Source organism: Pelecanus crispus, chromosome 2 (genome assembly GCF_030463565.1).
Source record: "Pelecanus crispus isolate bPelCri1 chromosome 2, bPelCri1.pri, whole genome shotgun sequence".
In the NCBI taxonomy this organism is placed as follows: Eukaryota; Metazoa; Chordata; class Aves; order Pelecaniformes; family Pelecanidae; genus Pelecanus; species Pelecanus crispus.
This window is the reverse complement of record NC_134644.1, coordinates 157,398,275-157,412,958: the sequence shown is the minus strand read 5'-3', so window position 1 is coordinate 157,412,958 and position 14,684 is coordinate 157,398,275. Positions and strand designations below refer to the sequence as shown.

At 37.7% G+C, this 14,684-nt stretch overlaps 1 protein-coding gene across 3 annotated transcripts in view; it reads left to right on the top strand.

Annotated features, from left to right (window-relative positions):
* CSMD3 (CUB and Sushi multiple domains 3) overlaps positions 1-14,684 on the top strand; it is a 760,009-nt gene that overhangs the window by 418,103 nt on the left and 327,222 nt on the right. For all 3 annotated transcript variants that reach the window (XM_075706425.1, XM_075706424.1, XM_075706423.1), the window contains 2 exons: positions 5,001-5,183; positions 6,309-6,635. In XM_075706425.1, the coding sequence (XP_075562540.1) occupies positions 5,001-5,183; positions 6,309-6,635 (510 nt within the window). The remainder of the gene's footprint in view (positions 1-5,000; positions 5,184-6,308; positions 6,636-14,684) is intronic.

The window sequence follows — 14,684 nt, the reverse complement described above, 5'->3', positions numbered from 1 at the left end:
GACAGCTTTAACTTTTATTGGAGGTCTGTATTCTGGGGAGAGTTTCAACCTGTTTTTTATCTTTTTCTAAGTTATGAATTATATTCTTCTTTTCCTAGAACTGTTTGAACAAATACAAAATAAAGCAATAAGAATTGTTGATGTTTGTTGTGCTTTTTGTTAGATGGTTTTGTTTTGTTGGTTTTGATTTTTCTTCAATCAAGCAGAATAATAAAGCCTTTCAAACCTCTGTGAAGTCTTTTTTTTTAAATAATCAACTCTTTTTCATTTTCTTGTTGAAATGGAATGTTCTTTATTTGCTTTTTGTCACATTTCAATTGTATTCAGAGCATTAATAGCTGAAAGCTTTGAGAAACAAGGTGTATGCTGCTGACAATATGACCATTGAAAAATTGAGTTAAAATCAAAATGCTTGCTATTTGTTTGGGTTTTTTTCTCATAGTTAAACTCCTAAATGTAGAAATGTAAAAAAAGTGGCAGCAAGACCTTTAAAGAGAAATTTTCAAACTATGGTTTACGGATCTTTGTTACTATTATTGTTAAAATAATGATTAATTATTGATATGATAGTATATGATATATGATATGATTACTGATATGATTATCGATATGATTAATAATTATTGATAAATTAATTTTCTTTTAAGATTTCTGTCCTTTTTATAGTTAGGATCTTTCATGAAAGAAGTTTGTGAAAAGAATACTTTGTACTGAATTTCCATTACCTATGTACCGTATTTCCTGTATTTGTAGATCATGAATACATTCCTAAGTCTCATATCTTGAGCACAACATTTTCTTTACAAGTTTCTAAGACATAACAGACTGCATCCAAGGGTGCTGAGAGAGCTGGTGAATCTCCTTGCAAGGCCACTTTCTATCATCTTCGACACTTTGTCGAGGTTAGGAGAGATCCCCAAAGACTGGAAAAAATATGCATGATCTTCAACAAAAGCCAAAATCTTGACCTGTGCAATCGCAGGCTGACCTTTATTTCCATTTCTGAGGAAATCACGGATCAAGTCCTCTCAGAAGCCATTCCCTGGCGCATGAAGAAAGTGATTTGGAACAGCTAGCATGAATTTATCAAGGGTAAATCACACCTGGCCAAGCTGATTGCTCTTTTATAAGTCCCTAGGTTGCTGGATGAGGGGAGAGCAGTGGGTGTTGACTACCTCAACCTTATCAAGGCTTTTCACTCTGTCCACTCATCCAGAGCTGGATATGTGAATATAATGTCCTGATTTGGTTGCAAGAATACTGTAAGAGATAACCGGATGGGTGAAAAAAAAGAAAAGAAAACAAAAAAAACCCAAAAAACAAACCAAGCAACCCCCCCCCCCCAAAAAAAAAAAAAAAAACAACCAAAACCCAACCCCCCAACCCCCAAAAAACCCCCAAAACAACAAACAACAAAACAGGTTGGATGATAGGATAGAAAGTAGTGGTTAATGGATCATACTGTACTAGAGGCCACGAGTAAGAAGAGTACCACAGGAGTCTACTCTGGGATGTTCCATTTTGTCATTGACTGTGAAGAGGCTATGAAGTGCACTCTCATCAGATTTGCAGATGACATGAAATTGGGAGAAACAGTTGAATATGCCCAAGAACAATCCTGCTATCCAGAGGGACCTATACAGGCTAGAGGAATAGGCCTACAGGAGTTCTATGAAATTCAACAAGAGCCAGTGTGAAGTCCTGCACCTGGCAATGTATAACTCCTGCACACAGTAAAGGGTGGGGAGTGGCTCTCCAGAAAAGGCCTTGATGCCCTGGCGGAAAGCAAGCTGAGTGTAAACCAGCAGCATGCCTTGGCAGCAGAGAAGGTCAAAAGCACCCTTGGCTAGACTAACAGGAGCACAGATTGATGGAAGTGATTATTCTCCTTTACTTGGCCCTCCTTAAACTCCATCTAGAATAGTCCATTCAGTTTTGAGAGACTGATTAACTGAAGTGAGTTTGGTGAAGGGCTGCCAAGGTGATCAGGGGCTGCGGCACTTGCTCTGTGAGGAGCGCATGAGGGAGCTGGGCGTGTTCAGCCTGAAGAAGTAGGGTCTAATATCACCTTGCCAATAACTATGAAGAGCTTATTGAGAAGACAGAGGCAGGCTTTTTACACTAGTACTTGACAGAAGGATGGGGGGACAATGAGCATGTTAGAACAACAGAAGTTTAGACTGGATATAAGGAAAAAACATTTTCCCATGCATACAGTCAAGCAGTGGAACAGATTGCCCAGAACAGTCTCCATCCTGGGAGGTTTTCAAGAGCCAGCTGGATAAAGCCATGAGCAACCTGGTCTGACCTCAAAGCTGAGCCTGCTTTGAGCAGGAGCCTGGCCTAGAGACCTCCTGAGGTCCCTGCAAGGGGACCTCAGGGAGGGGATCAGGAAAGCCGATGCACAGCTGGAACTGAACTTGTCTAGGGATGTAAAAACTAACAAGAAGGGTTTCTTCATGTACATATGACAACAAAGGAAGAAGAAAGAAACTGTACCTGCCCTGATGAGTGAAACAGGAGACCTGTCTATGACTGACATGGAGAAGGCCGAGGTACTCAACAATGTTTTTGCCTCAATCTTCACCAGCAAGTGCTCTAGCCATGCTGCCCAACTCACAGAATCCAAAGGCAGGGACTGGGAGAATGAAGTACTGCCCACTGCAGGAGAAGATCAAGCAGGTTCAAGACCATCTAAGGAACCTGAAAGTGCACTAGTCCATGGGATCTGATGAGATGCATCTGACGGTCCTGAGGGAACTGGAAGATGAAGTTGCTAAATCACTATCCATCATGTTTGAAAAACTGTGGCAGACTGGTGAAATTTCTAGTGACTGGAAAAGGGGAAACGTAACACTGATTTCTAAAAAGGGAAAAAAGGAAGACAAGGGAAACTACAGCACAGTCAGTCTCATCTCTGTGCCCAGCAAGATCATGGAGCAGATCCCTGGAAAAGCACATGGAAAATAAGGAGGTGATTGGTGACAGCCAACATGGCTTCACTAAGGGCAAATCATGCCTGACAAATTTGGTGGCCTTCTACAATGGGGTTACAGCATTGATGGATAAGGGAAGAGCAACTGACGTCATCTATCCAGACTTGCCAAAGCATTTGATATTGTCCCACACAACATCCTTGTCTTAGAATGGAGAGAGATATCAAATGGTGGACCACTCAGCGGACAGGGAATTGGCTGGATGGTTGCACTCAAAGAGTTGCATTCAATGGCTCAACGTCCAGATGGAGACCAGTGACGAGTTGTGTTTCAGGGGTCCGTATTGGGACCAATACCCTCTTGGTCAGCGACACAGATGGTGGGATTGAGTGCACCCTCAGCCAGTTTGTGCATGACACCAAGCTGTGTGGTGCGGTTGACACACCGGAGGGAAGGGATGCCATCCAGAAGGACCTTGACAAGTTAGAGAGGTGGGCCCATGTGAACCTCATGAGGTTCAACAAGGCCAAGTGCAAGGTTCTGCATCTGGGTTGGGGCAATCCCAAACATGGATACAGGCTGGGTGAAGAGTAGATTGAGAGCAGCCCTGTGGAAAAGGACTTGAGTGTATTGGTGGATGAAAAACAATATGAGCCAGCAATGTGCACTCGCAGCCCAGAAAGCCAATTGCATCCTGGGTTGCATCAAAAGAAGCGTGTCCAGCAGGTCAAGGCAAGTGATTCTGCCCCTCTACTCGGCTCTTGTGAGACCCCATCTGGAGTACTGTGTTTAGTTCTGGGACCTCCAGCATAAGAAGGACATGGACCTGTTGAAGTGACTCCAGAGGAGGGCCACAAAGATGGTCAGAGGGATGGAACACCTCTCTGATGAAGAAAGGCTGAGAGAGCTGGGATTGTTCTCTTCCCCTGGAGAAGAGAAGGCTCTGAGGAGACCTTATAGCAGCCTTCCAGTACATGAAAGGGGCCTACAAGAAAGCTGGAGAGGGACTTTTTACAAGGGTATGTAGTGATAGGACAAGGGGTAATGGTTTTAAACAGAAAGAGGGTAGATTTAGATTAGATATTAGGAAAAAAATCTTTATTGTGAGGGTGGTGAGGCACTGGAACAGGTTGCCCAGAAAAGTTGTGGTTGCCCCCTCCCTGGAAGTGTTCAAGGCCACGTTGGATGAGGCTTTGAGCAAACTTATCTAGTGGCAGGTATCCCTGCTCATTGCAGGGGGGTTGAGACTAGATGATCTTTAAGGTCCCTTCCAACGTAAACCATTCTATGATTCCAGCTGGAATTCCCTATGAGCTTGTGAAATGCATATGGGTGAGAAATGCTTTTTAGAAGATCCCTCCATTCTTGTAACTACCAGTGAAAGTTCAGGACAATATGTAATTTGAGACAATATCATAGCAGTAACAATTGTAGAAATAGGAGAGAATCATTCAGATACCTTGCAGTTGGGTCCACTGAGGTAAGATGTTATTTGAGTATAGAAAAGTTATTTTTGCATGTGTGTACATAACGTGTGTGTATATAAATGTATATATATATGTGTATATAGACTTATATATTTATGTAAAGCCTCCTTTTGACTTTGGGCAATTCTTTTTGTGTCACTACTCCCTTTTTTGCTGTGTCACTTGTTCATCAATTTAAGCTGTATTTGAAAATGGACAGTGATTACACAGCGGGATGCTGGTCTCTGTTGCTGGTTTTAAGCACTCACGTACTGCAAGTGATATTTTACTTAACATTATTATTGCCTAAAAGTTTACAAAATAAAATAAAATAGTAATAATTTTCCTCATATCCTTTTCATTTCAAGTACTTTATTAACACAAAGAGCTCTGATTTTTCTAAGACTCTTACACAGAATTTCCTCCTTAAGAAGCTGGAGTATAGAATCAGACTCAGTGGTGTGTTTCAGCAACTGTTGTTATGTAGATGATTTTCATTTGCTTATAATAATGTATAGTTATTTTCTAGACATGAGCATATACCCACAGGGAGTTTGTTTTGCTCTTTTAGAAATAAATTCCTTATTTATTTCAACAGAAATTGAAAAGGAAAGCTGTGGGGATCCTGGAACACCGTTGTATGGTATCAGAGAAGGAGATGGATTTTCTAACCGTGATGTTTTAAGGTTTGAGTGTCAGTTTGGATTTGAATTAATTGGAGAGAAATCTATCATTTGCCAAGAAAACAACCAGTGGTCTGCAAACATACCAATCTGTATTTGTATGTACCAAATCTTTTTTTATTATTATTTGTAATACATAACTTTATGATAAGTTTTTCCATATAGGTAATAATTTGTGTGATTGATTGCAGAGTTAGCACAATGCAATTAATTCCATTGATGGGATAAATTTACTTTTGTTCAGTGGTGGGTTTGCCTAATGATTATGCCCAAGACAGGTTCTAGAACTGCTAAAATACTTTTTTCTTTTACTAGCAAATATTAAAACAGTTGTCTTTATGTGATTTGATATAATGTTTTATTATTGGCTTTTTGTAAGATTCTGTAGATTTTATATGTACAATACTTTTTATAGCTACTCTTATAAATGAATATATTTCCTTAGATTAAAAGTTGCTGAATTGTAATTGAGGTTTTAAATTATTTATGTTTTTTCCCCATGTATTAGATAAGAATATCTTTTAGCACTTAAATGATCACAGACAGTTATAGCTCTCTTCCAGTTACATTATACAGCATAAGTAAAACCAATGTTGTGATATGTATTTGTGGCAACACCTTTCTTAACATTTCCACTAAAATAATAGAGATAAATAGATTCAGAGTACAATCAGTTGCTTTCATCCCTGCAACTAAATTTAATATGGCTTAACTGAAATGGATGAATATAAAATATTATTCTAATTCTAATTATCCTGATAACAACAAAACTCTCTTGTCTCTGTGAGGTTAGTTAATTTCTGGTGCTTCTGTGTGAACAACAAATGATAAGGGTGCTACTGACTTTCTGCCTCTTTAATGTGCTCAGCGAGAGGTCTGCTCATCTAAACAGTTCCCTAAAGGAGAAAATAAATGGTACCAGCTGATTAAGACTTGTTGAACACGGGTTAATTGTAAGGACTGCTATGGGCTTCCAGTGCAACAAGGATGTTCTTTATTACCTGGGGGCTCTTCTTGGGACGTAGTTTTGTTGAGAGGAAGGGAATAAGAAGATAAAAAAATAGAACCTTCTTTCTGGCTTCACAGATCATAACAAATACTGAATTATTCAGTTGAGGTAATCAGCAAGTTTAAGGATCTCTTACAAAAACTTAGTAATAAAATAAATCCTTACTGAAATGTTTTATTCTATTATCTAATTTCTTTCTCTCTTTTTTTGGCAGTTCCTTGCCTTTCTAATTTCACTGCACCAATGGGAACAGTTCTTTCACCTGATTATCCAGAGGGATATGGGAATAATTTAAACTGTATCTGGACAATAATTTCAGACCCTGGGAGCCGAATCCATCTCTCTTTTAATGACTTTGACTTGGAATCTCAGTTTGACTTCCTTGCAGTTAAAGATGGTGACTCTCCAGATTCCCCCATAATAGGAACATTTACTGGTGCTGAAGTTCCTTCCCATCTTACCAGTAATAGTCATATTTTGCGTCTGGAGTTTCAAGCTGACCATTCAATGTCAGGGCGTGGATTTAACATCACTTATAACAGTAAGTAATAGTATTTTTTAATGTATATGTGTTTTGTTTTCAACATACAGTTTAGGAGATATGTATAAGTATGTAAAAATGATGTTATGGTAATACACCTTCAAACAAATCCTATGTACCTACAAACACCTAATTTAGGTGTTTATATTGTCTTTCAAATACAATGTTAGGGCTGAAAATATGTGTATATTTATCAGTTATGGCATTGGAGATCATTGTGATGGGAGTGTTTAGAAGACTGACAAATCAGGCCAGTTTCAAATTGTAAACCAGAATGTTACTAAATTTACTAACAGCACATTTTGTGCTGCTGGTTAAATCCTACAAAATGTTAATCACCATCATTACATGTACAAAACAGTTGCTCTTCAACACTCATATGCTAGTTTAGCTGTGAATGTATATAATACCCTGGAGCTGATGGTTGCCGTCCATGCTAGCTTCTAGTCAGGGCAGTTAACATCGGAAGCTGTAGGAGCTCTTGGATAAGAAAAGCCAAACCACAATAGGCTTGTCTTCTTTTTCTCTGTTTTACCTTCCTTATGGCTGATGTCATCCTTGTGTATTCAGGAGGAAGTCTGGCCTATTTGCAGTCCCTTGTGCTTATCTTTTCTTTTGTTTAGCAATTTTTTGCTACTTGGATGCTTTCTATGTGCAACTACACCTGTCTGTCTTTGCCCTTTTGGTGATCAAATTGCTCACATGCTTATGTAAAATGCTTATATGCCTAGCTACACCACTACGATGTTAAAAAGAATATTTACATACTGTTGTTAGGTACTCTGGTTTGGTATACTTCTGTATAAGCTGTTCATAGATAATTTCATACTATATGAATATAGATATTCGTATAGATAAATATGATAGATAACTTTGCATTAATTATATCCTGATTAATACACTTTTAACTTACAGCTGTAACAGCCACGGGGAGAGAAATTTCTAGACTGCCATTCAGAGTAACTGCAGTAAATAGTAGTTGGGCCTCTGCCTTGAGCGCTCTGAATCGTACCTACCTATTTGTAGCTTTTGGAAGGGAAACCAACATCTTCTGTCACCTTTTGTGTTTAGTTTATCTGTCAAACAGAAACAGAGTTTCCTGTTAAAATGGAATTCTGTGTATTTCAAACAGAAACAGAGTTTCCTGTTAAAATGGAATTCTGAGTATTTCACTTGTTACTCTCCTGGGGGAGGTGAAAAGGTTGAAACTAACCAAAACCATACATAGCTTCACATTTACTACTTGGCACTACATTTGCTGACAACACAATAGTTGAAGCTGATATTAAATATCTTCTCCAATACTAAATACTATTAGCACTTATTCATCTTACTTTTTGCTGGCAAAATCATTACACTTCTTCTGAAAGACATATGAAGAATTGCCTATGTTGCTATCAAATTATTTGGCATTTATCCCACTCCAAAGTCCAGGCAGGGTATATTCATAGCTAGGGCAGACATGATGATGCAATATGTAAGCCCAGAGCATGAATTACACCACAAAATATAGTGTGAAGCTTTCCTGGGAGCATATGCAAAATTTAATTTTGCCACCACAGCACTGAAGTGAGAAGGACTGGGCTTGGCCAAGTTGTTCCTTTTGGGGAGCTGGAAGGAAGTCTGAAGGAGAGGAAATGCCTGAAGTATCAGACTTGCTACTATATGTAGAGGATGGTAGGGATAAGAGAGTGGCTATTGGGGGGATCATCATATCTTCCAACCAGAGCTGCCCCACCTCACACATCTGGATTTTTTTTTCTTTTTTTCTTCTGTCTGATGGTAGAGGTAGCAGAGTAGTTTTCCATGCCAACAGGTAGACAAAATAAGCAAAAGATGATGGATATTTTTATATTCCTAAAAGTCTGATGTCATAAGTAACTGGTCTCATTCCTGTCTCTCTCCCTAACACCTAAAGGTATGATAATTCAAGAGGCTTACTTGGAATGTAAGTGACTCTTCAACTGCATCTTTTGAAGGAGAGCTGTATACCCACATCTTCCCTTCCCAGAAGAAAGTGTTACTTGCTTGGCTATATGAAAAAAATAGTCTTTATTGTTGAAGATGTTTTACTCTGAATAAAATAAAAATGATCCATTAAACCAAAGAGGAAATAAGTTTAAGTGAGCTTGGTAATTGAGAGACCCAGACTCCATATTTTTCTCCAAGGAATGTTAATAATTAATATTATTTTCATAATATTGCAAGGACTAAATTCCCCTGTGGCTCTCTACTTTTCTTGCATCAGAGTTCACCTCTCCATCTTTTTTTCCTCTCTTTCTTTTGTTTTGTTTTGTTTTAGGTTGTCAATCTTTCAGACAAGTATTTCTTAAGTCTTACCTTGAACATTGCTGTCTGAATAGGAAAGAGATAACCTGACACCAGATTGCTGTGTAAACATTATTTTTTTGATATTGTCTTCTATTTTGGTTTTCACCCCGCTATCTTAGCTGCTTCATCCCCAGGTCATTTCTTACAAATGTAGAATGCAAGCATGAAGAAAATGTGGTGTCTTCTTATTGGTTTCTATAGCTACTAGTCTTTACAAACTAAACATTGAGCTGTAGCTAGGTATCTTAGTACCGTAACTAAATATTGGAAAGTCTGGGGTTATTCAGTACTACTGAAATATAAAATCAGTTATAATGAAAATGAGATATTGGATCTATGTTTCTTAACAAAAGCTGTAACATTTGCTCTATGTTTTCTTCTGTTTCATGTCCTTTTAACATTTATAAGAGTTCTGCTTCCTTCTTTAAGGTTTCACTGTGGTGTGCTCAATAGTGTCAAGCCTAAATCTAGCAATAAAGAAAAAAAAAAAACCCAAAACAAAACATATTGGAGAGTGTAAGGCAGTCTTCTTGGATAAAAATTAAGCCTGTGTATAACTGGATATTCTCAAATCATCCCGTTTTGCAGAACTAGAACTAAATATAGGTCAGTTAAAGTAGGATTTACAGTAAAAATGGAAGATGCAGATGATTAGCATGGAATAATCCTTATATTTAATTTTTATTTAGAAATACAACAATTCACCAAACACTGTCAAGAATTCAGGTTTAATATTTCAGTGCCATATAAATATACTTATATCCTGGTTTCAGCTGGGATAGAGTTAATTTTCTTCCTAGTAGCAGGCATAGTGCTCTGTTTTGGATTTAGGATGAGAAGAATGTTGATAACACGCTGATGTTTTAGTTGTTGCTAAGTACTGCTTATGCTAGTCAAGGACTTTTCAGCTTCCCATGCTCTGCCACGTGCACAAGAAACTGGGAGGAGGCACAGCCAGGACTGCTGATCCAAACTGCCCAAAGGGCTATTCCATACCATATGACATCATGCTCAGTATAGAAACTGCAGGGAGTTGGCTGGGGGGCAGTGGTCATTGCGTGGGGGTGGGGTAGGCATCAGTCAGTGGGTGGTGAGCAATTGCATTGTGCATCACTTGTTTTGTATGTTCTTTTATCATCATTATTAGTATTATTATTTTTTCTTCCTCTGCTGTCCTATTAAACTGCCTTTATCTCAAGCCACGGGTTTTACTTTTTTTTTCCCGATTCTCTCCCCCATCCCACTGCAGGGGTCAGGGTGAGCAAGTAGCTGTGTCGTGTTTAGTTGCCAACTGGGGTTAAACCATGACAGTTTATCAGAATAAATTCTGGTCCTTTAAAAAATTTTCAGACTTCCTTGGGCACGTGGTAGTCTGATTATGGTATCTCTCAATTACAGTCACTTAAAGTATGCACTGATAGTACCAAATGGTACAATTTTAATTTTTATAAAGAAGTAACAATGCAATATTAACTTTTGCCAGTTGTATAATGAAACCCACTCACTCTGAAAAGAATTATTTTAAAGAAGTGTTTTCTATATTGGGGCAGTTTAACACATTTATGTTTTTATTTCTTTTTATGGGTGTGTTTATGCTAGAATGGTGTGTGTGTGTGTGTGTGTTTGTGTGTTAAACTCTACTTACAAAAGCAAAAATAACTCCAGAAAATATGTCTAATCTTTCTTCAGTAAAGACAGCTGCAATGTGATAAATTACAGAAGTAATCTTTCCATAATAAATAGTTTAAGGCCAAGAGAGAGGATAAAAAAGGAATTAATATCATTTTCACTCTGTCTTGGCATTTGTAAACCCAAAGTTAATTAAAAATATCCATTTTCTGCTAACACTCTAGCTTATATATGTCAAAGCTATCAGTCTCTTATTGCCCCCTTCAAGAGTAGAAACAGTATATCACAGGAAAGGTACAACATGATCAATCTTTTCTAAAAAGAATGTAAGCTACTAACGTACATACCTCAAAAACATTAATGAAGTTATAAGATGGAGAAGAATAAAACTGAGTTACTAGTACATAATCTGTTTTTTAAATAGTATTTCTGAGAAACTATTCTTATCCCATATTTATTTTTATTACATCAACATAGGTGGTCTCAGATAATTAGTCTCATTCCAGTAAAACTAAATATAAATTCAACTTCTGTTGGAAGTAAACAAAAACAGAATTTCAAATGTCTCATCTGAGTTACTTCACTAAGTCTGACAAAGATTTCTAATGAGTTAAATTTTGAGACAAGCCCACAGGAATGTATGAGTTGAAAAAGGATGATGCAGAGAATGTTCCAATAACCAAAGGGACAGGAACTCAAAAGGCTGTGATTTTCACCTTGGTCAGATTCTTATACTGGTTTACTTATATCTGGCTATGCACTACTGTTGATGCAAAAGGGGGCATGAGGCAGAAGAGTGCTTTACTGGAGACAGCAGAACACAGAAACATAGCAACCTGAAATTACATTCGTTTATGTTGCTATAGAACTGCATGCTTACACCTGGCTCCTTGCTTCCAGTTTATATCCCAAACCCAGGAGTCCTTGATGACATTTCTGGTCTCTGTGAAGGTATATATAAACTTAGTCATCCCTTAATCTTCCCTCTAGTAAGCTATATGAATTGAACTCCTCAAGGGAAAGTCTGAGCCTTTCATCATATTTGTGACTCCTTTATGAATGCTTCCTGCTTTATCTACATCTTTGTTCAATTATGGAGATCAGACCTAGACACAGTACCTGAATACAGTCACATAAATTGTAAGCAATGAAGTTATATAGTCTCTCTGCTTCAGTCTGGATTTCTTAGTTTAGGTCAGGACAGACAAAATGCATACACTAATTGCTATGCAACAATCTGAGCCATGTGAAGGAGAATGGATATTTACTGCCTGTGACAACAAGTTAATGCAAAGAAGACTACAAAGTCATGAGTGATTATCTCTACCTTCCCTTTCCTCACTGGTAGAAGAAAGGGTTGTCAGTAGTTGGGAGGAACTGTATCAGTTCCAGCTGGGAGAATTTGATCCCAGGTGTCCCTGGAGCTCCTCCTTGGGCAGGCATTCCAGAAGCCAGAGTGATGCCAACCTCCCTTCCGGCTGAGGTGGATGAGTTTTTTGAGGTGGAGAGCATCTTCCAGATTGCTTGATTTTTGCTAGCTGATTGGGATGTAGGAGGTGCAAAGCAAATATTTTTGTATAAGTTTAGATTTGCTGTTTCTGCCAGTAATGCAGATTTGTTTTGTTGTTGTTGCTGTTTTCATCACAACTGTTTAAGTGTGCTTTATCTATCAAAAGTTACAACCCTAGAGCAACATATCAAAGGTCAAACTGTGGGCCTCTGACATCAGCCTAATTACTTGAGTGATTTCAGCTCAGTAGGCCAAGACATTGACAGTCCCAGATGTTGCCTTTATATACAAAGACTGCTTTAGTCTGTTTTATTGCTGTGATGGGGTATGTCCATCGTGGCACATTTTTGCTGGCACCCACTCCGGCTAGACTTTTTCAGTCTCACTGCTTTCCAAGAGAATTCTTCAAACTGTTATGCGCTATGCAGAAGTATGAGTTTACATGTGGTGGTGCTGAATAACTTATTAGTTGTTTGCATAACTTTTAACAACTTTTCACAATAGCTTTTTATGAAGTATCACTTTATTATTTGATATTCTCTTAACTTCTGTTTCTTTGATATTTTCCTTGGAGAGGGTTACATTTACTCCAAAGCCATTGCTAGACTAAAACTCTTTGTAGGACAATCTACAAAAACAATTAATCATGCCAGTGGACCACTGCTTTTTGGCCCTATTTCCAAGGACCTTTTCGAGAAGACCAGATGAGTTATGGTTAGCTTCATTTCTGCCTTCCTACCTCTTGAGATCTCTGCAGTTCCTGCCCTTCACAGTTTTTGATGCAAAATGCAGGTTTTTAACATTGTTCTGAGTTAATATCGGAACTGAAACTACTTCACCATCACCCTGTGCTATGATTATGCTGCCTGGCTTTTTTCCAGATACTGTTTAAAATACCAGTACAATCATGATAGTTGATGAGTATAAATGCCAGGAAAACTGGATCTCCTCTTTACATGTAACATTGCATAAGGAACTTTTCCATGGTACCTTGATTTATTGATGATGGGTAAAATATTAATATTAAGGATATACCCCTGTGTTCTTTTTCTTCTTGTTTTAAGTTTTGTATATAATATTACAGCTCCACCATGAAGCTTTTCAGAACAATAGGCAGACTGAATTTTACTCAAGTAATGTAACTTCAGCCAGGCTAGGCTAAGAGTGTGACTGCTGTTGTCAGGAAGGATTGTCTTTCACTCTCTTGCCTCCCATAGCCATCCTTATACGGTACGATCTCTTCCATAGCAGCAGCAGTAGCAACCACAACTCTCAGCTCCTGAGATGAAATACAGAGTAATGAACCGATTCTGCAGCCTTAATAAACTGGTGTCATACACAAGCAAGCTATACCTGGAGTCAACATTTATCTATATTTACAGATAACAATACTGAAAATCTATCTCTCCGTTGTCTGAAGTTAGTAAGAGAAACAGACAATCAATCCCCTCACTAAAAGTGATGACTGTGCATAAAGTATTGAAAAAGTTTTTGTAACCCCTATGAAAAAGTATGGGATTGCATCATTTTTTAATGCCATCCTCAATGGAAGACAACTATTCAATGAAAGCACTTATTTTCATTCCCAATATATGTAGCATTTCCTAAGTCAAAATGTCAATAAATGAATGCTTTCTCTTGTCTGTTATTATGATTCTTAGTACTTCTGTAATGCAACATCTGAGAACTCTTTCTGCTAAGTTCATGAAATAATACTTTTTTAAAAATTTCGTGGAGGAGCTTGGATATGTTTTGTCTAGCAGACACATTAGTAAAACTGCAGAAAAATATTGTGAAAATTATCTTTTTAGTACGCAGTCCTTTCTGACGTCTCCTTATGTAGACATATTTATTAAGATATAATTTGCAGTCATCACACATAAAGATGGTAGATATTGTGCTTGTGATATTTATTCTCACTGAAAAATCAAAATTTTTTAAAACCTGAGATTTATGTGCAGTATTCTTAATAAATAAAACATCAAAATGTAATAACTAATTAATACATATCTTTTAATGATATTGCAATAAATATGACTTTGCTTTCTTCTGGTAAGACAAGTTTGTTTGTTCTCCCAGTGTAAGGTGTATTCTGTAGTAAAAGACATTGGCTATCTTTGTTATAGTATTTAGATATATATAGGGAAATTACAATTTTTTAATTTGCCTATAGATAAACTTGAAATTTTGGAAGGATTTGTACATACTAGGAATTTCTTTGACCACAAATATAATCATAGAATGATATGATATGGTTAGTTTCAGGTTTTCTTTCTTTCACCAACATCACCCCTTTTGTAGCTGTTCACCGGCTGTCAGTACAGAAATAAAATAGACTATGGCAATATCAGGCACATTGAAGTCAGTATGGCTTGAATGGATGTGACGGTGAATTGAAAATACAAAAGACGACTATAGCTATCATACTGTAGATGCCTGCCCTGCCCTTCTGGCCCATTGTAACATTGGATAGGATGGCTATTGGAAAGGAGAACTTAGCTACCATTGAAATCTGCCAGCACCTAGCTGTCCAAATAAAGATTCATGTTGGTATAATTTTATCGTATCTAGAGCAATTT